The sequence below is a fragment of the Mesoplodon bidens genome (genome assembly GCF_964165515.1).
Source record: "Mesoplodon bidens genome assembly, chromosome: 1".
NCBI lineage: Eukaryota > Metazoa > Chordata > Mammalia > Artiodactyla > Ziphiidae > Mesoplodon > Mesoplodon bidens.
Genome location: NC_138176.1, coordinates 29,936,991 through 29,960,441, shown reverse-complemented (window position 1 = coordinate 29,960,441; position 23,451 = coordinate 29,936,991). Strand labels below are relative to the sequence as shown.

Sequence of the window (23,451 nt, the reverse complement as noted above, 5' to 3'; positions counted from 1 at the left end):
ATGTCTTCTTACGGCACTTTAACATGACCTAAATAATTGAAGTAGGTCTTTATTCACAATCAACAAGAAAAATCATGCAACACGTTTTTAAGGGGTTTTCAGCTCCAAAACCAAAATGCCTTTAAGTGAAAGAGAAATAAGAACAATTAGTAGTCACTTGATAAGCCTTTTTGGGTTTATTTCCAGAGATTAAGTGATTACTCAAATGAATAACACATCCTTTTGCAAATGAGATGGTTTCTAATCCTTTAACAAATCTTAAGGATATGGAAAAATTGTGACAAAGATTTGGCAAAGTGCCATTCATTCATTTGTATAAAAAGTTCTTTGGTACCTACCTATAATAATAAAAAATAGGAGTAGAATTGGTGATGATCTCTATTTCACTTTACCAAAAAATGAGTCATCTAGTGATCTAGTCATCTAATTACATTAAATGATATAATTTAAAATGTTTTTAAAGCTCCATCCATCTATTAAGAGGTACAGTCCAATAAAGTTTTACTTTTTATGTAGGTAGTGATTCATCAAAATCTAATTTATAGTTATATTGTTTTCATATCCCAGTTCAATAATTATTTCCCTGATCTCCCTGACTTGATCAGTTCCCCCATCATGTCTCAGGTCCTGTATCTTACAGAACTTAGATAGCTGTAATTTTGCATATGTTTATAAAATTATTTCATTACTGTCTATATCACCAGTAGATGGTAAGTCCCATCAGAAAAGAGTATCTTTTTTACTTTTTTTCCCCTGTGTCATTATATTTTCAGAATAGCTTAGTACCTGAAACACTGTAAGAATTTGGTAGAATTTATTTGAATAAATAAATAAATAATGAGTGAGACACTCATGGATCTTGGGCCTGAGCTGCTATTTCTCCCCTTAGGTAGTAGCAGTGACTGACTCATCCAGTAAGTTCCAGTTCCTTCACCCCTCAACCCTCCCCAGTGTCCTGCAGTTGTCACCAGAGACACCACCCAACAGGATGCTAGCAAAGCTCATCCCTTTCCTAATCATGGCCTTAATTCTGGGAAGCTGCCTCGGAAGCAACAAGCCCAGCAGTGAATTCAGAAACCAGGACTGGAAACAGAGTCCTGCCATTACTTTATCAGAGTTTACTAAAAGGTAGTGAGACTATGAATTAGCTTCTTCCTCTCCTTTCCTTTCTTTCCTTCCTTTCTTACCAGTGGTTCTCAAGTCACCCTGAGGACTTGTTAGACATGCAAATTTCTAGACCCTATCCTAGACCTATCAACTCATATTTCTGAGAATGAGGCATGGAAATCTGCATTTTCCAAGCAGGTTGTTCACTCTTTGAGAAATACTGCTTTGTTATCACCATACTAATTCTAAACACCCAGGTGGTGCTTGTTTCACAGGCTAAAATTACAGTCATAGCAGGGGCAGTGAAGCTTAATAATGCTAGCCAATTCAAGTGTTCTTTCAGATGATATGTGCCAGGCCCTGAACTAGGTGCTAGGGAGACAAAGATGAGTAAAACTAGACATGGTCTCTTTTCTGGTGGCGCTTAGCGTCTAGCGAAGAGCACAGGCATTAACCAGAGACTCAAAAATGTAACATTACAACTGGGATGTATGCTATGAGGGAAAAACACATGACGCACTAAAAGCATATGTTAGAGGGACTTGACTTAGTCTAGGGAGTTATGTTACACAGGGAAAGTGGCATTTGAAATAAGATCTGAAAGATAAGAGTTCATTAAGCTAAGTCAGATGGGGAGCAACAGAAGGGGTAAGGGAAGCAGAACTTTCTGGACAAAGAGACCATCATATTGCAAAAGTCCTCTAGTGAGAGGCTTAAGCCAGTGTTTGGGGTAGAGGAAGCATAAATTGAGATGCAGCCTGGGAGGTGAATTAGGGGCCAGACCATGAGAGGCTTTGAAAGTCACGTTAAGGGTATCAATTTATATATCTTAAGAACAATGGGATCTCATTTTGAGTTGAAATTAGATAACATGGTCAATTTTGCATTTTGAAAACAACTCTGTGGCTGCTGTGGAGAAAGATTGAGGGCAGCAACCCTAGAAGTGTTGTCATTATTGTTATTTTATGGATAAGAAAATGAGCTTTAACGAAAATAACTTCCTCAAGGTCACGCAGCTAGTAAGTGGTGAAACCAGCTTTCAAACACTTATCTGCCTGACATCAGAGTATAAACTTAACCACACAGTGCTGTCTCTCCAGATCAAGGTAATAAACCCCAAAATAGAGTTAGTTACAATGATTTAAGAATGGAAGAAACAAAGAGACTTATCTCTGACTCAATCTGACATTGCCTTGGTCATGACTGTCAGAGATCAAGGAGGGAAGCATAGGGTAGCTGAAGTTCCATGACTTAATCCAAACTTCAGTTGCCTAATCTGTAAAATCGTAATCGTAATAATACGTACTTCATTGGATTGTTTCAGGATTCAATCAGAAAAAGAAGGTTAAATTCTTACTATACTATAGGTTAGTTAGAAGCCAACAAATGTTGATTATTATTACTATTATTATACTTATTGTTACCTATTTTTCTTTATGACTGTCCACCCACCCACTGCAGAAATTGATGGCATCATGTTACCTAACTGCCAATCAAGAAACCAAGATGCCCATGACTAGTTACTGTCCTTTGCTTCTTTGCACAATCAACTTGTTTCTAGACTAGCACACCAAATTGGGGATATTTCACAAATAAGCCTGACAATAATATCCTGACTTCAGGTCCATGTCGTGTATGACTTCAATTATTGTATGAGCTTTGTATCATAAAGAGTAGATTTAAATATTTTTAATTTCTTTAGTAAAATTGCAAAACTTTCCTTGAATATTATCAAAGACTGTAATGGTCTGTTGTCTTTGACATACAAAGAAGATAAGCTATTAGCAGGGAATGACACGGGTTATTTAAGTAGATGTCATGTATTTTTAATGCTCTGTGGTATTGAATCCTTTATAAATACGGGATATCTTCTCAAAGCAACTAGCCAGAGTTATGGAGGCAGCAAACATTATCAACAATAAAAACATCATCATTAGCAAAAAACAGCAGATGTGGGCCTCAAAACCATGAACCTTGAAGCACTGAATTATATGTGTAATTTTCCTGGCTGTTCTCCAGGTCCAATTCCCATTTTTACTCTTTTTATTACAGGTACATCCCTGACCGTCTTACCTGGTCCTCTGCCTTAACCAATGTGCATTTCTTCATTGCCTCCTTTTAGTCAACCAAGTCTTCCCTCTCCACCCCTTGGCCTTTACAGCTTAGTCATTACAAACTAGCATATAAAAGTCCAAGCATTTACATTAACTGCACCAAAAGGTAGTCAAATATTTTAGGAAGTGGAAAGTTATCCTCACGGTGACAAAGGGAAATTGTTTCACCTTCAGATTTAATTCCCTCTTTGAGAGTTACTTACTGGGCTTCTGTTGTATGTGTGCCCAGCACTATGCTAAAGGGCTGAGAGGGCTGAGCAGAGGCAGAGAGTGCAAAAACGGGAATGAGCTGCAGTCCTTTTCAAGAAGATTGCAACTGTTGGTGAAAAGGACATGCATGCATTTACACAACAACAGTTATAACAGCTAACTTTTATGAAGGGCTTACTGTGTGCCAGACAAGGTATATATTATTTCTTTTAATCCTCTTTGGTTGTATATTAGTTATCTACTGCTCAGTGAACAAATTACTATAAAACACAGTGGCTTAAAACAGCAATAAACATTCACTACCAGTTTCTGCAGGTGAGGAATTTGTTAGTGGCTTAGATGAGTGGTTATGGTGTAGGTTATCTCATGAAGTTGCAGTCAAGATGTTGGCTGGGGCTGCAGCTATCTGAAGGCTTGACTGGAGTTGGAGGATCCACTTCCACAATGGCTCGCTTACACAGCTGTCAAGTTGTTGCTGGCTGTTGACAGGAGGCCTCAGATGTTCTCCTTGTGGGTTTCTCCAGAGAGCTGCTTAAGGGTCCTTATGACATAGCAGCACATGGTACCACATTCTTGGCAAATTATTTTCTGCCTTTTTGCTTATAGCCGTACTAGTGGGTATATAGTAGCATCTCATTGTAGTTTTAATTTGCATTTCCCTAGTGACTAATGATGTTGAACACCTCATTTGCTTATTTGCCATCTGTATATCTTTTTTGATGAGGTGTGTAAATCTTTTGTCCATTTATAAATGTTTTTTTTGTTGTTGTTTTCTTATTATTTAGTTTTGAGGATTGTTTTTATATTCTGGATACAAGTCCTTTAACAGATAGATTACTTGCAAATATTTTCTCTGCCAGCGTGTAGCCCATCTTTTCATTTTTTTCAGTGTCTCTTGAAGAACAGTTCTTAGTTTTAATGAGTACCAATTAAGTTTTTCTTTTGTAGATCATGCTTTTGCTGCTGAATCTAAGAAATCTTTGCTAAGCTCAAGGTCACTAAGATTTTCATCTAGTTTTTTCTTTTACAAGTTTTATAGTTTCACCACTTACCTTTAGGACTATGATCTATTTCAAGTTAATTTTCATATGTGATATGAGGGTTTTTGTTAGCTGTCAGTTTTTTTATTTCACAATATTTCTTAGAGATCTTCTCATATCTGTACATAAAGAGCTTCTTTATTCTTTTCTTTTCTTTTCTTCTCTTTTCTTTTTTGCGGTACGCGGGCCTCTCACTGCTGTGGCCTCTCCCGTTGCGGAGCACAGGCTCCGGACACGCAGGCTCAGCGGCCATGGCTCACGGGCCCAGCCGCTCTGCAGCAGTGTGGGATCTTCCCGGACCGGGGCACGAACCCGTGTCCCCTGCATCGGCAGGAGGACTCTCAACCACTGTGCCACCAGGGAAGCCCTCTTTATTCATTTTTGAGCCAAACTCCTGCTCTGATGGAGTTTATATTCTAGTTGGAGGAAGATAGACAATAAAACATATTGTATGTAAAATGGTGATATAGGAAGTGTGGGTGGGAAAGACAGTTATAATTAGGATGGTTAAGTGAGTCTCACTGAGAAGTTGATATTTTAATAAAGACTGAAGGAGGTAAGGGTCTGGGTAAAGCACTGGGTAGGGAGAACAGATGCATAAAAACTCTGGCAAAGGGAACACTAATTACAAAAAACTTAAATCAAGACAGGGCCTGTCATAAGGTAGAAACTGTAAGGAGGCCCCTGTGGCTGAAGTAAAGTGAGTGAAGGGAATAACAGTGAGAAGTGAAGTTAGAGAGGTAAGAGGTATGTGAATTGTAGGCTATTGTAAGGACTAGGGCTTTTCCTCTGAGATGAGAAGCTACTAGAGAGTTTGGAGGAGTGACAAGATCTGGCTTATACTTGAAAGGATCCCACTGATTGCAGTGTTCAGAATAGACTATAAGGGGCAAGGGTAGAGACAGAAAGACCAGGAAGAAGGCTACTGCAATAATTCAGTAAGAAATGGTATAGACATTTCTCCAAAGAAGATATACAGATTGCCAACAAACACATGAAAGGATGCTCAACATCACTAATCATTAGAGAAATGCAAATCAAAACTACAATGAGGTGTCACCTAACACATGTCAGAGTGGCCATCGTCAAAAAATCTACAAACAATAAATGCTGGAGAGGGTGTGGAGAAAAGGGAACCCTCCTGCACCGTTGGTGGGAATGTAAATTGATACAGCCACTATGGAGAACAGTATGGAGGTTCCTTAAAAAACTAAAAATAGAACTACCATATGACCCAGCAATCCCACTACTGGGCATATACCCTGAGAAAACCATAATTCAAAAAGAGACGTGTACCACAATGTTCATTGCAGCACTATTTACAATAGCCAGGACATGGAACGAACCTAAGTGTCCATCAACAGAGGAATGGAAAAAGAAGATGTGGCACATATATACAATGGAATATTATTCAGCCATAAAACGAGATGAAATTGAGTTATTTGTAGTGAGGTGGTTGGACCTAGAGTCTGTCATACAGAGTGAAGTAAGTCAGAAAGCAAAACAAATACTGTATGCTAACACATATTTACGGAATCTAAAAAAAAATGGTACTGATGAACATAGGGGCAGGACAGGAATAAAGAAGCAGGCGTAGAGAATGGACTTGAGGACATGGGGAGGGGGAAGGGTAAGCTGGGATGAAGTGAGAGAGTGGCATGGACATATATACACTACCAGATGTAAAATAGATAGCTAGTGGGAAGGAGCCGCATAGCACAGGGAGATCAGCTTGGTGCTTTGTGACCACCTAGAGAGGTGGGATAGGGAGGGTGGGAGGGAGATGCAAGCGAGAGGGGATATGGGGATATATGTATACATAAAGCTGATTCACTTTGTTACACAGCAGAAACTAACACAACAGTGTAAAGCAATTATGCTCCAATAAAAATTTTTAAAAAAAGGTAGTAGTTTAGACCAGTGTGGTAGCAATGAGGTTAGTGAGAAATGGCTGGCTTTTGGATGCATTCGTAAGGTAGCACTAATGGGCTTTGCTCATGGTCTGGATGGAGGGTGGGGAGTGGGTATGGGAGCAAGAGAAGAGTTAGGGCAACTCCAAGATTTTGGGCCTGAGCATCTGGAAGAATGGAGTGTTTCTTACTCCTTTACTACCATAGTGTGTCATCAAACATTTTAATCTTTGCCAGATTGGTAGCTGAAAAAATGGTATCTAATGTAGTTTTTTCCCTATATATATATATATATTTTTTTTTTTTTTTTTTTTTTTTCAGTACACGGGGGTGCCTCTCACTGTTGTGGCCTCTCCTGTTGCGGAGCACAGGCTCCGGACGCGCAGGCTCAGCAGCCATGGCTCACGGGCCCAGCCGCTCCGCGGCATGTGGGATCTTCCCGGACCGGGGCACGAACCCGTGTCCCCTGCATCGGCAGGCGGACTCTCAACCACTGCGCCACCAGGGAGGCCTCCCTATATTTTAATTGTGAGAATTGTCAAACATACAAAAAATTGAAAGAATAGTACCCACTTCATACTGACTTAAACAATAAAGGATATTTATTCACTCAAATAATTGGCTATCCAGAGGTACAATGGAATGCAGGTTTCATTTGACTCAGTAACTTAACCATGTCATCAAGAATTTAGGAAGGAGGGGAAAGAGAGAGAGAGAGAGGCTCCCTCACTACACTCCGTAAGAAAAGCGAATAAACTTTTTATTTGCCCCAGCAAATATGTCTCTTTATCTGGAATTGGACTATATGCCCACTCCTGAAAACACAGCTGTGGCCTAGGGATAGGATTTTGCCCAATACCTTAGACCTGGCTTTCATGTCCCACTCTTAGAGCCAGGGTGAAGTCAGAATCCTCAAATACAAACGGCCTATGCCTGGGGAAGGTGCCCACACTCAAAGTCGGAATGGATGCCAAGAGAAGGGGATCACTATCCTCCCCATGCTTTCGTCCCAAGTACTATGGGAATTTTAAACTTTGCCATACTGCACCCCACCTCCCCAGCTGGAATCTCTGAAGAGTGGCCTTTCATTTCTCTGAATGACCTATGGGATTGATTTCCTGCGTCTGTCAAATTTTCAATCATCCTACTTGTTAATTCACTTCCTACAGTTGCTGTCATCTTTTTTTCACTGCTATGCCATCATTTCTCAAGATACTCCGACACATGGCAGTAGTGTTATCAGACTTTTACTGAAGGTTTAAGGTCATGGAGAGGATTATAACATAGCTCAGAATTCAAAATTGAACCCTAGATGTCAATGCTCTTACCTGAAATTTCCCTGACCACCGTGTCTTGGGGACTAGTGATTTTAAAATATCTCTGCAAATTGTTTGATACTTCTCTCTTCAAAAAGTGGAGCCTAATTGCCCTACCCTTGAATGTGGAATGAGAGTTAGTGACTCGCTTTTAACAAGTAATATGTGGCATAAGTGAAGACATGGCTTCTGAGGCTAGGTCATCAAAAGAATAAAGCTTCTAGGCTTCCCTGGTGGTGCAGTGGTTGAGAGTCCGCCTGCCGATGCAGGGGACACGGGTTCGTGCCCCGGTCTGGGAAGATCCCACATGCCGCGGAGCGGCTGGGCCCGTGAGCCATGGCCGCTGAGCCTGCGCGTCCGGAGCCTGTGCTCCGCAACGGGAAAGGCCACAACAGTGAGAGGCCCTCGTACCGCAAAAAAAAAAAAAAAAAGAATAAAGCTTCTACCTGGCACTCACACTCTCCCTCTCTCTCAGATCACTCTGGGAGAAGCCAGCTTCCACGTCATGAAGACACACAAGGATCCCTGGAAAAGTCCCACGTGAGAAGGCACAGACGCCTCCCACCAATAGACAGCATCAACTTGCCAGCCATCACTTAGCAGCGCATACTTTAGTGCCAGTTAAGATGTTAGATGACTAGAACCCCAGCTGACATCTTTCTTTTTTTTTTTAATATTTATTTATTTGGTTGCACCAGGTCTTAGTTGAGGCATGTGAACTCTCAGTTGCAGCATGCATGTGGGATCTAGTTCCCTGACCAGGGAACCAACCCAGGCCTCCTGCATTGGGAGCATGGAGTCTTATCCACTGTGCCATCAGGAAAGTCCCCCCAGCTGACATACTTTTTTTAATATTTATTTTTATTTTTAAAAATTTATTATTATTATTTTTTTGGCTGCGTTGGGTCTTCGTTCTGCACATGGGCTTTCTCTAGTTGCGGCAAGCAGGGGCTACGCTTCGTTGTGGCGCGTGGGCTTCTCATTGCAGTGGCTTCTCTTGTTGCGGAGCACGAGCTATAGAGCGCAGGCTCAGTCGTGTGGCACACAGGCTTAGCTGCCCTGAGGCATGTGGGATCTTCCTGGACCAGGGATCAAACCCCTGTCCCCTGCATTGGTAGGCGGATTCTCAACGACTGTGCCACCAGGGAAGTCCCCCAGCTGACATCTTGATTGCAACCTCATGAGAGACCCTGAGCCAAGCTGCTCCTAAATTCCTGACCCACGAAAACTGGGAGAGATAATAATTTGTAATGCAACTATAGACAAAGAATACAGGGACTCTCTCATGTGCTCTTCTCTCCAGTCCCAACTGCCACCCTCTTGCAGAGGTCCCTCATCTTTCTTTTATCTCATTTGTTTTTTCCTTTACCAGAGCTCCCTGAACCTAGTTTCTAGAGGGAATGCTCAAAATTCCTGTATTTTATTTGGAGAGTAATTGAAGTCTTCTTGGTCTAAACCTCTCCCATCTAGACTAAGCCCAGGGGATCCCACTCTCCCTGACCAAACATACCCATTATGGTCCAAAACCTAGATATTCTGTCTTCCTACCTGGCCAGCTGGTACCAGGTCCACTCAAACAGTTGCCAGATTTTAAAACAAGTATTCTTGCCCTAATAGAAGTATGCATGAGCCAAGTGCTACAAGAGCAGAGAGGAAGCACCTAAGCTGACTGAGGGAGCTCATAGAGAGAAGGTGACATTTGAGCTGAGTTTTGAAGGATAAGTAGGAGTTCATTTGGTAAAGTGAAAGAAAGTCATTTATGCAGAAGTAATAACAAGTACAAGGGCTCAGAGGTAAGAAAAGGCATAATTCTGAGACCTGTAAATATGTCAGGGTTCTGCGTGAGAATACCTGTTGAGGAGCTTGGTTGATGTTGGGGGCTAGATCATATCAGGCATTGTAAGCCACATATATCAGTTAGGAGACCAAAGCTAACAGAATCCCCTGATTCAACTGACTTAAAAATAAGAACAATAATGAATTTAGTATCTCAAATAATAAGTCCGTAAGTAGGGCTGCTCCCATGTTGGTTACCTTCACAGCTTAACGATGTTATCAAGGACCCAGGTTTTTTCCATATTTCGATTCTGTTATTCCCAGGCTTGTCCCCTATCCCCCACCCCAACCCTACCCCCGTGGTTGTAAGATGACTAAAGCAGCTCTAGGTACTCTTAGGATTACTTCTGGAGGTAGAAATGGGGCCTTTTCTTCTCTCTCATTATGTAAACTTTTTTTTTTTTTTTGCGGTACGCGGGCCTCTCACTGCTGTGGCCTCTCCCGCTGCGGAGGACAGGCTCCGGACGCGCAGGCCCAGCGGCCATGGCCCACGGGCCCAGCCGCTCCGCGGCATGTGGGATCCTCCTGGACCGGGGCACAAACCCGTGTCCCCTGCATCGGCAGGCGGACTCTCAACCACTGCGCCACCAGGGAAGCCCTCATTATGTAAACTTTTGATTGACATACTCCTTTTAAGATAGAGAAAGCCTTTCCCAGAAATGTCTTCCCTCCTCCTCCCATTCCTCCCAACAGCTCCCTTTAGTATCATTGGCTAGAATTGCATCATATGCCCAGGCTCAGTATTTGGTAAGGGAATAGGCCACCATGATTGATATAGACCAGTCACAGTTTACTCCCTAGGGCTGAGGTGGGAGCTAGCACTCTTGAAGCACATGGCCAAGCATAGCAGTGTGTTTACTAGAATAAAACTGGGATTCTGTTAACAAGGTGGAAGAGAGATCGTTGGTGTTTTGGCTAGGCAGTCAGCAGAACCTGCCACACCATGCCAAGGAATTTGAACTATATCCCATTGGGATGGGAAACCACAGAAGGATTTTAAAACAGGAAATAGCATGATTATATTTCACTATGTCAGAATAGAGGGGTACTCAAGAGGGGCATGGGTCTTGAGGTAGGGCCACCAGTTAGAAGATTTCATCAGAAGATATTAGAGAGGATTTTAGGCATTTGAATTAAGAACACCTAGTGACTAACTGGAATGGGAAAAGGAAGTAGAAGGGATAGATTCAAGAATGACTTGCATGTAAACTGGACAGCTACATGTCAAAGAATGAAATTAGAACACTCCCTAACACCATACACAAAAATAAACAAATATAAACCAAATGGATTAAGGACCTAAATGTAAGACCAGACACTATAAAACTCTTAGAGGAAAACATAGGAAAAACACTCTTTGACATAAACCACAGCAAGATCTTTTTTGACCCACCTCCTAGAGTAATGCAAATAAAAACAAAAGTAAACAAATGGGACCTAATTAAACTTAAAAGCTTTTGCACAGCAAAGGAAACCATAAACAAGATGAAAAGACAACCCTCAGAATGGGAGAAAATATTTGCAAATGAAACAACGGACAAAGGATTAATCTCCAAAATATACAAACAGCTCATGGAGCTCAATATCAAAAAAAACAAACAATCCAGTTAAAAAATGGGTAGAAGACCTCAATAGACATTTCAGCAAAGAAGACATACAGATGGCCAAGAGGCACATGAAAAGATGCTCAACCTCAGTATTAGAATCAAAACTACAATGACGGGCTTCCCTGGTGGCGCAGTGGTTGAGAGTCCGCCTGCCGATGCAGGGGACACGGGTTCGTGCCCCGGTCTGGGAGGATCCCACATGCCGTGGAGCGGCTGGGCCCGTGAGCCGTGGCCGCTGGGCCTGCGCGTCCGGAGCCTGTGCTCCGCGATGGGAGAAGCCACGGCAGTGAGAGGCCTGCGTACCGCAAAATAATAATAATAATAATAATAATTTAAAAAAAACTACAGTGAGGTATCACCTCACAGCGGTCAGAATGGCCATTATCAAAAAATCTAGAAACAATGTTGGAAAGGGTGTGGTGAAAAGGGAACCCTCCTGCACCGTTGGTGGGAATGTAAATTGATACAGCCACTATGGAGAACAGTATGGAGGTTCCTTAAAAAACTAAAAATAGAACTACCATATGACCCAGCAATCCCACTACTGGGCATATACCCTGAGAAAACCATAATTCAAAAAGAGTCATGTACCACGACCCAGCAATCCCATTACTGGGCATATACCCTGAGAAAACCATAATTCAAAAAGAGTCATGTACCACAATGTCCATTGCAGCACTGTTTACAATAGCCAGGACATGGAACCAACCTAAATGTCCATCAACAGATGAATGGATAAAGAAGATGTGGCATGTATATACAATGGAATATTACTCAGCCATAAAAAGAAATGAAATTGAGTTATTTGTCGTGAGGTGGATGGACCTAGAGTCTGTCATACAGAGTGAAGTCAGAAAGCAAAACAAATACCGTATGCTAACGCATATTTATGGAATCTAAAAAATAAAAAATGGTACTGATGAACCTAGTGCCAGGGCAGGAATAAAGATGTAGACATAGAGAATGGACTTGAGGACACGGTGAGGGGGAGGGGGGAGCTGGGGCGAAGTGAGAGTAGCATTGACATACATACACCCAAATGTAAAGTAGCTAGTGGGAAGCACAGCATAGCACAGGGAGATCAGCTCGGTGCTTTGCAATGACCTAGAGGGGTGGGATAGGGAGGGTGGGAGGGAGGCTCAAGAAGGAGGGGATATGGGGATATATGTATGCATATGGCTGATTTACTTTGCTGTACAACAGAAACTACCACAGCATTGTGAAGCAATTATACTCCAGTAAAGATCTATTAAAAATTTTTTTAAAAAAAAGAATGACTTGTAGATACCTGCTTGGGTGAATCACAGGGTATTTTGTCAAAGTTGGGAATACGCATGGAGGAGGTTTGGGTGGATAAGGTGAGAATGGAGAGACAGTGAATTTGGTCTTCGACAATGAGGTACCTACAGGACACATGAAGAGAGATCAGTAAACTTGGAGGGGAGAGCAAAGACCACATTAAATTCCATTAGAGGTTAGGGCAGGATGGAGTGTGGAATGAAGGAGAATTGATGAGGAGACATAAAGCGATGCAGACAGCTGACACCTAGTGTGGGACTGGTTTGACTGATTTTGCTCAGGGTGGGTAGAGTCAAGGACGCCTTGAGAAAATTGCAAATGTAATTGTAGACAAGCCTTTAAAAAGCAGTTAAAAACCTGTTTTGAAATATGGATTTCTGTAATTTGTTTCAACATGTTGAATTACAGCAAATGAGATGGAGAAATGATCTCAACCCATTTTTTTTTTGGCCTCCTAACTGGAAACCTCAGAATTTAGCCCTGTAGGCTGTTAATCAGATAAGCACTGCAGGCTTTACCATGCCTGAGGGCATATGGACTGATTGAAGGAATTATTGTGCAAACCAGATGGACAAAGAAGGTATAATGAGAAAGTGTTGGGATTAAAATGTAGGTTTCTTTTCTGTTTTATAACAGTAGTTACAAAATATAAATTAGATGTTTCAATGCACCTTCAAGTTCTAAGTTAATATAGTTCATAAACCATATGAATCAAGTACTATTTAAAACATAAATAGGAATTTTATTTCCACTCAAAAACACTCATTTAGTGGAACACTGGAGTTTGAAATATACATAGACTTAGAACTGCACAGTTGGCAGGCAACTTCAAGAATTAAAAAAACAAAAAACAAAACCAAAACATTTGTTGAGCTTTTCCCACGTCTACCTTGTTCCAGGCACTGAACTGGGCTCTAGAATAAAAACACCTGGTATTTTGTAATTTTTTGTGATTAATCCTAACTTTATGCAACTATTATACTCGATGTGGTTTCTGGGGCCTGGATAAAATATAACACTTGAAGCAGAGTAGGGACTGAGGGACAAAAAGAAAATTGAGAATTGAAGGAGAAAAGCAACCTAGGAAACCCAACAAGGTTGGGAGGGTAATGGAGGAAAAAAGAAGCAGTCATGAGAGACTGAATACGCAAACTGGATAATGGCCAGACCATATACGACAATTAAAACTCTGACCCACAGCCTCTGCAGCAATCAGCCCAGAACTCTCATGACTGGTCAATGACTGTCAGCTTCCCTAATTTTTGCCCCTGCCCTTCCAACTCAGGACCAACTGGAGAAGGTCAAATATGCTCCCCCAAAACAATCACATAAGATGCCTTGCTTCTAGTTAGCCTGCCTCCAGCTTCCCCATGCCAATACTCGGTGCATACATACATGAAATCTTCCCTTTTTGTTTTTCCACCTTAAACTTCCCCACTCCCTAGACAGCCTTTGATTCTCTGCCAGATGCCAAGTGATGGTGGTTGACTGCCTTGTTATAGCAGGCATAGAATAAATAGCCTCTTTGTTCTCATTTGGGTGGTCTTCATTTATTTCCACAGTCATTCATTCACATATTTATCATATATTAGTTGTATTTTATGTGCCAGGCAGTGCCCAACATTGCTATGCAAGCAGATAGTCCTTGCCCTCAAGGATATTCTGTCTACCGGGATAGACAGATACATAAATATAATTGTAAGTCAATGTGGTAAGTGAAACAACAGGCATCTATAAAGGAGGTGTAGATCAAGTAAGGCTTTTAGGGGAAGTGACCCTTAAATCGAGTGGTAAGGGATGAGGACGAGTTGACCCGGTAAAGAGACAGGGAAGGATACTCAAGGCAGGTGGAGGGGAGGGGTGGAGGAGGCAGAGTGAGCAAAGCCCAAGAGGGCAGAAACCACAGAGGTGCGTTGCTGGAGCATGATAAGGGAGGTGCGGGGCAGCAGCAGATGCTGCATGGGCAGGTCGTGGACGGCCATGTGTGTGCCAAGTTTGTAAGGACTTGGACTTCATCCTGTCCAAGCGGCTCCCGCCTGGACATGAGAGAAGGGGCTGGTGTAAGCAAGGTACAAAAACAACATTCAGGAAACATTACCTTTTGTGTATCACTGTTAAGGTCCAGGAGGGCAGGGACACAGCCGCTCTTAATGTTTGGTTCACAGTACACATTAAATGAATGTTGAATGAATGGATATAAGCGCTGCGGTGTAGTCGTCATCACCCCCCAACTTGTGTTTTTTTCTCATGGGACAACACAGTGGATCCGGGGCATCTGGTTTGGGAGGCTGTAGGGAAGGTTTGTGGTGGGAGAACTGCCATTCTGCAGGGCAGGATTTGTGGACACAAAACCTCCGACTGGCTTTAGGCAAGGGATGCACTTGTGTCGCGAACACCCCGAGACCCACGCACCCGAGCCGCTCCGTCCTGAAAACGGCCGCAGAGAAAACAGCCAGCAGAGAACTCGCGCCACCGAGAGGGTAGCAGCCGCAATGCACCTGGGCGCCGCTCGGTACTGCTCACCTGTGAGCCACAGCCGGCCCCTCCAGGCGGAGCCCCGCACGACGCTCTTCCGGATTGGACGCGCTCGAAATCCCGGGGCGGGCATTAAGGCCTAGCGCTCTAGGGGACTGGCCACCCTGGCGGACCGACGTGCACCGACGGAGCTGGTTCGCTCGCGGCCCCTGCTGGGTGGAAGGCGGGCCCGTCTTCGCGGGTCCCCTGTCAGTCATTGGCTCCCTGCCGTTTCCTTGGGGACGTGGCGCCGCCGGCGGCCCAGGCCTCCTTCCGGCTCGGGTAGAGGCCGCTGGGAGCACCTCCGGACCTAGCAGAGCGGAGCTGAGGGAGCTGGCGGGCCGCTCGACCCGTGAGTGTGAGCTCGGGAGGGCTGCGGGGCCGGGAGGGGCGGCGAGGGGAAGAGGGAACCCTCATCCCCGCCACCTGCGAACCGCGGGTTCCTCGAGGATGTCGCTGGCCCTCTAGAATACCCCGCTCCCAGGGAGCCCGGGTAGGGTCCACTGAGCCCCAGGAACAAGAGCATACGGATCTGGAGTGGGAGCCCGAGAGTGGGTGGACGCCATGAGCTTCTCGTGGTGGGGTATGGGGTCTAGTCTCGTGGGTACTGCTGGAGATGAGCCGGAACCCCAACCAGCTCTTTCCAGGCTGCAGACTTCGGAGATGACTGGGACGAGGAGACCACCTTCTCAAGGCAAAAGGAAAAGGAGGTGACAGGCCTTGAGACCACTGAAGGGAATCCATGGCTAGGTAAGATTGCAGACTTTATCCTCAGCTGGGAGCTCAGTGGGGGGTGGCTGGGAGATTGTTACGAGTGAGGTTTGCTCTAGGGCTGCATCTGGACTTCGCAGCCTGGTCAGATGGATGCAGAGATCAAAGCTGCATTCTTTTGAAGGCAGATTCAACAATACCTTACATCCCAAAGCCCCCGGGGTGATAGAGTGAGTGCTCGCTCAGCTCTGGTAAGTGCTAGATTGTAATGTTCTTTCAAATTTCCATTTGAGTGAGGCTAGGTGCTCCTTGAGGAGGTTAAAAAAAACCAAAAACAAAACAAAACAAATTTTTTAATGAACTTCGAAAACAGACCGAGGTCCTTCTGAATTACTATGGAAAGTGAACTTCACAGTTGAATATGCTTATCCATACATTATAACACTCTGAAGCTTTCAGAAAAGATTAATGTGGATCTGTGGAGCGACATGTACCAAATGAGACAGTTGTCAAATAGAGTAAGTGGAGAAAGATGCAGAACAGTAGGTATGGTGTAAAACCAAAGGAATGGAGATACACACACAGACACACACATATATTACCTATATGGTATGTATTTATGCTTGTGTATACATAGAGTATCCCTGGGTAACAGTGGTTGCCTCTGAGAGGGAAATGATGGGGTTAAGGCACAAGACTTACTTTCCACTATATATCCTTTAAACTGTTTGATTTTTTTAATACTGTGTGCGTATGTTACCTATTAAAATATTTTTTTAAATCAATTGAATAAATTTTCTGACTATCCAGTTTTTTTGACAGCATTCTTGATGGGAATGTTACAAGTGCTCCGATTCTTCAGCGTTATGAGATTTCACAGGGAGACTGGTGATCTTTTCATTAACATGAAGTTGGTTCTTTGAACTGCATCCCAAAGTGTAGACTCTGAAAAAAGAGCAGAGAAGCCTTTTTTAATTTATATAGCAGAAGCTCCATGAACTATATATGTCCTTTTCTAAAATTCGAGACTAAATGAACATTTAGACTTCTGGGGGCATAAATTTTTTGCCTTTATCAGGAAGCGCTTTAATTCAGCTTAAAACCCATTTTTTAGCACTGGATTGTAGAGACTTTTCTTACTAATGTTTGTCTCATTTCAGGATCAGTTTTTCCTACCTCTGCCCAGCCTCCTGGTACTTCACTGTGCCCACAGTGAGCCCATTTCTCCGGCAGCGGGTGGCATTCCTAGGACTCTTCTTCATATCCTGTCTCCTTTTACTTATGTTAATCATGGACTTTCGACATTGGGGTGCTTCATTACCACGAGACAGGCAATACGAAAGGTGAGTCAGCTTTACGTCGCTTCGATTGGCTTTGGTGTTGAAGTCATAGATATTTTGATAAGCTGTTTAACACACTACCACCTTTGACTCTTTCGGGGAATACCGCACTTTTATTAGTAAAACTGCATGCCACTTATTACATAAAGAAGATCTTAAGCCCCATTTCGGCAATGTTCAGTTTTGATTCAGGAATGCTGTTGCTGCATTTTAACCATGAAAGACATCTTTCTGTTTTTTTGTCTTAGTGGGCTGACTTGCTGGGTGCATAAATGTTTAGGATTGTTATGTACTCTTGATGAATTGACCCTTTTATCATTATTAAATGACTCTGTTTATCTTTGATTATATTCTTTGCTCTGAAATCTACTAGTCTGGTATTAAGATATCAATAGCAACTTCAGCTTTCTTGTGTTAGTGTTTGCATGATAGATGTTTTTCCATTCTTTTAGTTTTAGCCTATTTGTGTCTTTATGTTTAAAGTGAGCTTCTTGTAGGCAGAGTTTAGTTGAGTCTTTCTTCCTACCCAATCTGACAATGTCTGCCTTTTATTTGGGCCGTGCAGACTATATACATTTATCAATTGTTTAGGTTTTAATTTGTCTTGCTATTTGTTTTTTGCTTGTCACATCTGTTCTTTGTTTGTCTTTCCTCTTTTTTTCCCTTCTTTTGAATTGAGTACATTTTTTATGATTCCATTTTAGCCCCTTTCTTGGCTTATTAGATATAACTCTGTTTTTATTTTTTCAGTGGTTGCTTTAGGGTTTAGAGTATACATCTTTAACTTATTACTTCAAGTAATATTATACCTCTTCACACACAGTGTAAGAACCTAACAACAGTGTACTTTCATTCCTCTCTTTCCCCTTGGCCTTGGTGCTATTGTTGTCATACCTGTTATAAGCTCCACCATGTGTTATTACTTTTGCTTTAAGCATTCAATTATTTTTTAAAGAGATTTTTAAAAATAAGAAAAAAAGGCTTGTATATTTACCATTTCTAGGCCTCTTCATTCCTTTGTGTAGATTTCATATTTCCATCTGGTATCATTTTCCTTTTGCCTAAAGGTCTTCCTTTAACATTTCTAGTAGTGTGAGTCTGTGGTTGGTGAATTCTTTAAACTTTTATATGACTGGAAAAGTCTTTATTTTGTTTTCCCTTTAAAAGAAATGTTCACTGAGTATGGAACTCTAGGTTGATCATTTTTTTCTTTCATTACTTTACAGATGATGCTTCACTGTCTTCTGGCTTGTCTTAGGAGAAGTCTGCTGTCATTTTTATCTTTGTTCTCTCTGTACATAATGTGTCTTCCTCTGGCTGCTTTTAAGGTTTTCTCTTTATCACTGGTTTTAAACAGTTCGATTATGATGTGCCTTGGTGTAGTTTTCTTCATGACTCTTTTTTTTGGTTTGTTTGTTTTTTGCGGTACGCGGGCCTCTCACTGTTGTGGCCTCTCCCGTTGCGGAGCACAGGCTCCGAACGCGCAGGCTCAGCGGCCGTGGCTCACGGGCCCAGCCGCTCCGCGGCACGTGGGATCCTCCCGGACCGGGGCACGAACCTGTGTCCCCTGCATCGGCAGGCAGACTCTCAACCACTGCGCCACCAGGGCAGCCCTCTTTTTTCTTTTTTTTAAGATTTTTTTAAAAATAATTTTTATTTTTATTTTTTTTAATTTATTTTATTTTTGGCTGTGTTGGGTCTTTGTTGCTGTTCACGGGCTTTCCTCTGGTTGTGGCGAGCAGGGGCTACTCTTCATTGGGGTGCACAGGCTTCTCATTGCAGTGGCTTGTCTTGTTGTGGAGCATGGGCTCTAGGCTCGCGGGCTTCAGTAGTTGTGGCCTGTGGGCTCAGTAGTTGTGGCTTGCGGGCTCCAGAGTGCAGGCTCAGTAGTTGTGACGCACAGGCTTAGTTGCTTCACGGCATGTGGGGTCTTCCTGGACCAGGGCTTAAACCCGTGTCCCCTACACTGGCAGGCAGATTCTTAACCACCGCGCTAGCAGGGAAGCTCTAAAGATTTTTTTTGATGTGGGCCATTTTTAAAGTCTTTGTTGAATTTGTTACAATATCGTTTATGTTTTATGTTTTGGTTTTTTGACCCTGAGGCATGTGGGATCTTAGCTCCCAGACCAGGAATCGAACCCGCACCCCCTGCATTGGAAGGCAAAGTCTTAACCACTGGACCGCCAGGGAATTCCCTCTTCATGATTCTTATGTTTGTGATTTGTTGATTCTTGGATCTATGGATTGTAATTTTTAATCAAATTTGGAAAAATTTTAACCATTATTTCTTCAAATATTTTTCTATCCTCTCCCACCTTTCCTTTGGTGTCTCCAGTGACATACTGAGCCGTGTGACATTTTCTCACAGCCCACTGATGCTCTATTCATTTCTTTTTTTTTTTTCAGTCTTTTTTCTCTCTGTTTTTTCTGGATATTTTATTAATATATTGCCATGCCTTCCAGTTCATTAGTATTTTCTTCTGTAGAGTCTAATCTCCTGTTAGTTCAGTGAGAACTGAATACCTTTTTTCACAGAAAATATATTTGAATTATTTGATATAGTTTTAATGCCTTACCAGTTGCATAGAAGTTGCTGTTTTTTAAAGGTTAGTTTCTGATTAGGCTACAGAATGAAATTATGACGTGTGTTCATCATCTTCAACATGATTTTCTCCTTATTGCTTCCCAGAAAGTATCAGTTAGGAGGCTTTGGGCTGCAAGTAACAGTCATACCAACTTAAATAATAACAAAGTTTATTGGCTCACATAACAAGAAGTCCGGGGATAGAGGGACCACAAGTTCAACATTGGCTGTCAGGATGGGAGTCTCTGTCACAGTTGCCCATTTTGTCAGTTTACTAAATGGTTGCATAATAGCAGCCAGCGCTACCTGCATCCTCACTCATGTCCTGCAGGAGAGAAACGGGTCTTCCATGCTTTCTTATAAGAGTGAAGACCCTTCCTGGAAACCTCTACAACCCTTTCCTTGAATCATTTTTGGTCAGAATTGGGACACATACCTCCTCCCCTTAATATTTCTGTGTTGTTCTGTCCCCAGAATTTCTTATTTCCTATTCACTTTGGTCATTCATTCATTCATTCATTCAACAAACATTTATTGAGCAGCCACTATGTGCTGGGTGATAGGAACTAGGGCATGGAGACTTGGTACTTTTTCTCAAGAAGTTTATATTTTCAAACTTTTCTCATCTAGCAACACTACTCCTTTGTATTTTTCTTTCTTCCTTTTCGAAGAGGGAACACTTGTTTAGATAGATAACTAGAGTTGTCAACAGTTGGTCTTAAGAAGCCTGTAGCTTTGGAAAACTGAGTCCATAATTTGAGTTTTTTAAATGGTTATTGAGATTTTCTTGACATACCTGAGCACAGTTTCTCACTGGAACATAGCATGGTCTAATTATGGAATTCTATGTAGGATAATATGGCTAGAGTAAAGACTACTAGGCAGTGAGTGGTGATCTATATAGCTGGAGAGGTAGGTCAGGCTGGGCCTATGAAGCCATTTTAGGGGGTTTAGACTTTATCTTAAAGGCAGAGGGAAGACTTTGAAAGGCTTTGAAGAGTGATATGATCAGAAATGCTTTTTACAGAAAGGTCACTTTGATGGCATGGTGGAGAATGAATTGGAATCCTCCAGGAGAGAGATGATGGTGGCCTAGACTTGGGTGGCAGCAATGATAATGAAGAGAAGTAAATGCATCTGAGGGATACGTGGGAGGTAGAGAGATCTGATAGTTCTTATCTACCACTAAACTCAGGTGGCCAGATTCAATGAATACTTACGCTGAATTAATTGAAACAAGTTAGCCACAGAGCTAAGGAACACACAGGCTGTGCCTGTGTAATGATCTTAACAGAATCCTCACACCCTGTAATTCTCTGGCTGAGCAGCCAGCAGCCATATAGCCTAGAGCTCCTTGTTCTTTAATGAAACCATGTGTCCTTAAACTTCACTCATGGCTGCCTACATGAGTCATTTAGGACGCAAACATCTGTTGAGAGCTTGCTGTGTGTGTGACTGTGTGCTAGGCACTAGGGTACAAAGATGAATAAAACGTGGCCCCTGAACTCATGGAGTTAATCTAGTTAGAGAGGCAGATGTGAAGGAATAATTGTTTCCTGATGAGATAATAGTTTAACTATGTAGAATCAGGAATAAAGAATCAGGCACTGTACATAGTCAAGAATGAGGAATAAAGTTAAGAATCAGAAATTAATAAGAAGAGGCTTATGAGTAACCAAGTTTGATATCACTGAGTTCATGTACTAAGAGCTTATGTACTATACTGATAAGAAAGGCTCTCACATAGAGGCTATTTACTTTTGTTTTACATACTGTTTTTTTTGTTTGTTTTAATTTTTTATTTTATATTGGAGTGTAGTTTGTTAACAATGTTGTGTTAGTTTCCGGTGTACAGCAAAGCGATTCAGTTATACATATACATATATCTATTCTTTCTCAAATTCTTGCCCCATTTAGGTTGTTACATAATACTGAGCAGAGTTTCTTGTGCTATATAATAGGTCCTTGTTGGTTATCCATTTTATTTATTTATTTATTTATTTTTGGCTGCGTTGGGTCTTTGTTGCTGCATGCGGACTTCCTCTAGTTGCAGGGAGCGAGGGCTACTCTTCGTTGCAGTGCGCGGGCTTCGCATTGTGGTGGCTTCTCTTGTTGTAGAGCACGGGCTCTAGGGCACGCAGGCTTCAGTAGTTGTGGCACACGGGCTCAGTAGTTGTGGCTCACAGGCTCTAGAGCGCAGGCTCAGTAGTTGTGGTGCACGGGCTTAGTTGCTCCGCGGCATGTGGGATCCTCCTGGACCAGGGCTCGAACCCGTGTCCCTCGCATTGGCAGGCGGATTCTTAACCACTGCGCCACCAGGGAAGTCCCTATCCATTTTAAATATAGTACTGTGTACATGTGCATACTGTTGTAATTAGCTTGCTTCTCTCTTGTCTCAGGACGCAGCAAATAATAGCAAGTTAGAATGGTGGTAGTGGGAAGGGTGTGATGGTCATTAGATGCGGGCACACTGATGACAGTAATTAATAATGTACTGACATCTTGACAGTGAGGCAGGAGAGAGGAAATTTATTAAAAGTAGACTCAGGGGCTTCCCTGGTGGCGCAGTGGTTAAGAATCCACCTGCTAATGCAGGGGACGTGGGTTCGAGCCCAGGTCTGGGAAGATCCCACATGCTGCGGAGCAACTAAGCCCATGGGCCACAACTACTGAGCCTGAGCTCTAGAGCCCGCAAGCCACAACTACTGAGCCCGTGTGCCACAACTACTGAAGCCCACGCATCTAGAGCCAGTGCTCCGCAACAAGACAAGCCACCACAGTGAGAAGCCTGTGCACCTCAACGAAGAGTAGGCCCTGCTCACCGCAACTAGAGAAAGCCCACGCTCAGCAGCGAAGACCCAACACAGCCAAAAAAAAAAAAAAAAGTAGACTCAATAACTCAGAATTTCTACAGACCGTTTCTGTAGTGCTAAACAGTTCTACGCATTTTGTTAAAACTATTTTATTATACAGTCTAATTATTTATGTTAACGATGACCTTAAGTCAGTGGTTTTCAACTTTATGTATCCGAATCACTTGGGGACCTTTAAAAAATGCAAATAACTGGACTTTTTCTCAAGGTGATTCTAATATGCAGCCTAAGTTGGGAGCCATTGCTATACAGTTTAGTTATATTTATCTGGGAACGAAGTATTGTGGTATAGGGGAAAGAGGATTGATTTTAGAGCTAATCAGCCCGTCATTCTCTAGTTGGGTTATCTCAGACAGGTGCTGTATTCTGGGATCTCATTTCTTTAAGTATAAAGTGGAGGTAAAATGCCTGCATTGTCTTGTCATTTGGATTAAAAAAGAAAAACACCTAGGACTGCCTGGTACATCACAGATATTAGTCTTATTAGTATTATTTGGAATAATCTTGATTTTTCTGTTCTCTAATTCTGTTTTGTGCCCTGCAAATATGCCATGAAGATAAGGGGAAGCATTATCTCCATTTAAATTTTTTCCTTCCAGAATTTCTTTTCTGTGGCAGCTGTTACTACTTAGGCACTGGTAAGCACTAGCTGATGATAAAATGATTAAACAAATAATTAGGAATTGTTGAAAACACCTAACACTCAAGTTCAACAGCTTATAAAAAATTAGGACAAGTGCTTGTGATTTTTATATTATATACATTGAATATAGTCATATTTTTTCCAACTTAAATTGTTCTTAATTCACATGATGAAATTATATCATTTTATATTGAAAAAATGTTTTAATTTGAATGTTTTCAGCCATTGGTGGAACCTAGCATATCACTTCTTTTTTTTTTAATTTTTAAATTTTATTTTATTTATTTTTTATACAGCAGGTTCTTATTAGTTATCTATTTTATACATATTAGTGTATATATAGCATA

General features: G+C 42.1%; 1 protein-coding gene across 2 annotated transcripts in view; it reads left to right on the top strand.

The window, feature by feature from the left end:
* Nucleotides 1–23,451, top strand: part of ENTPD7 (ectonucleoside triphosphate diphosphohydrolase 7) — a 62,993-nt gene that overhangs the window by 6,171 nt on the left and 33,371 nt on the right. For both annotated transcript variants that reach the window (XM_081247690.1, XM_081247689.1), the window contains exons 2-4: nucleotides 14,808–15,305; nucleotides 15,601–15,703; nucleotides 16,825–17,007. In XM_081247690.1, the coding sequence (XP_081103816.1) occupies nucleotides 15,696–15,703; nucleotides 16,825–17,007 (191 nt within the window). In that variant the 5' untranslated portion in view covers nucleotides 14,808–15,305; nucleotides 15,601–15,695. The remainder of the gene's footprint in view (nucleotides 1–14,807; nucleotides 15,306–15,600; nucleotides 15,704–16,824; nucleotides 17,008–23,451) is intronic.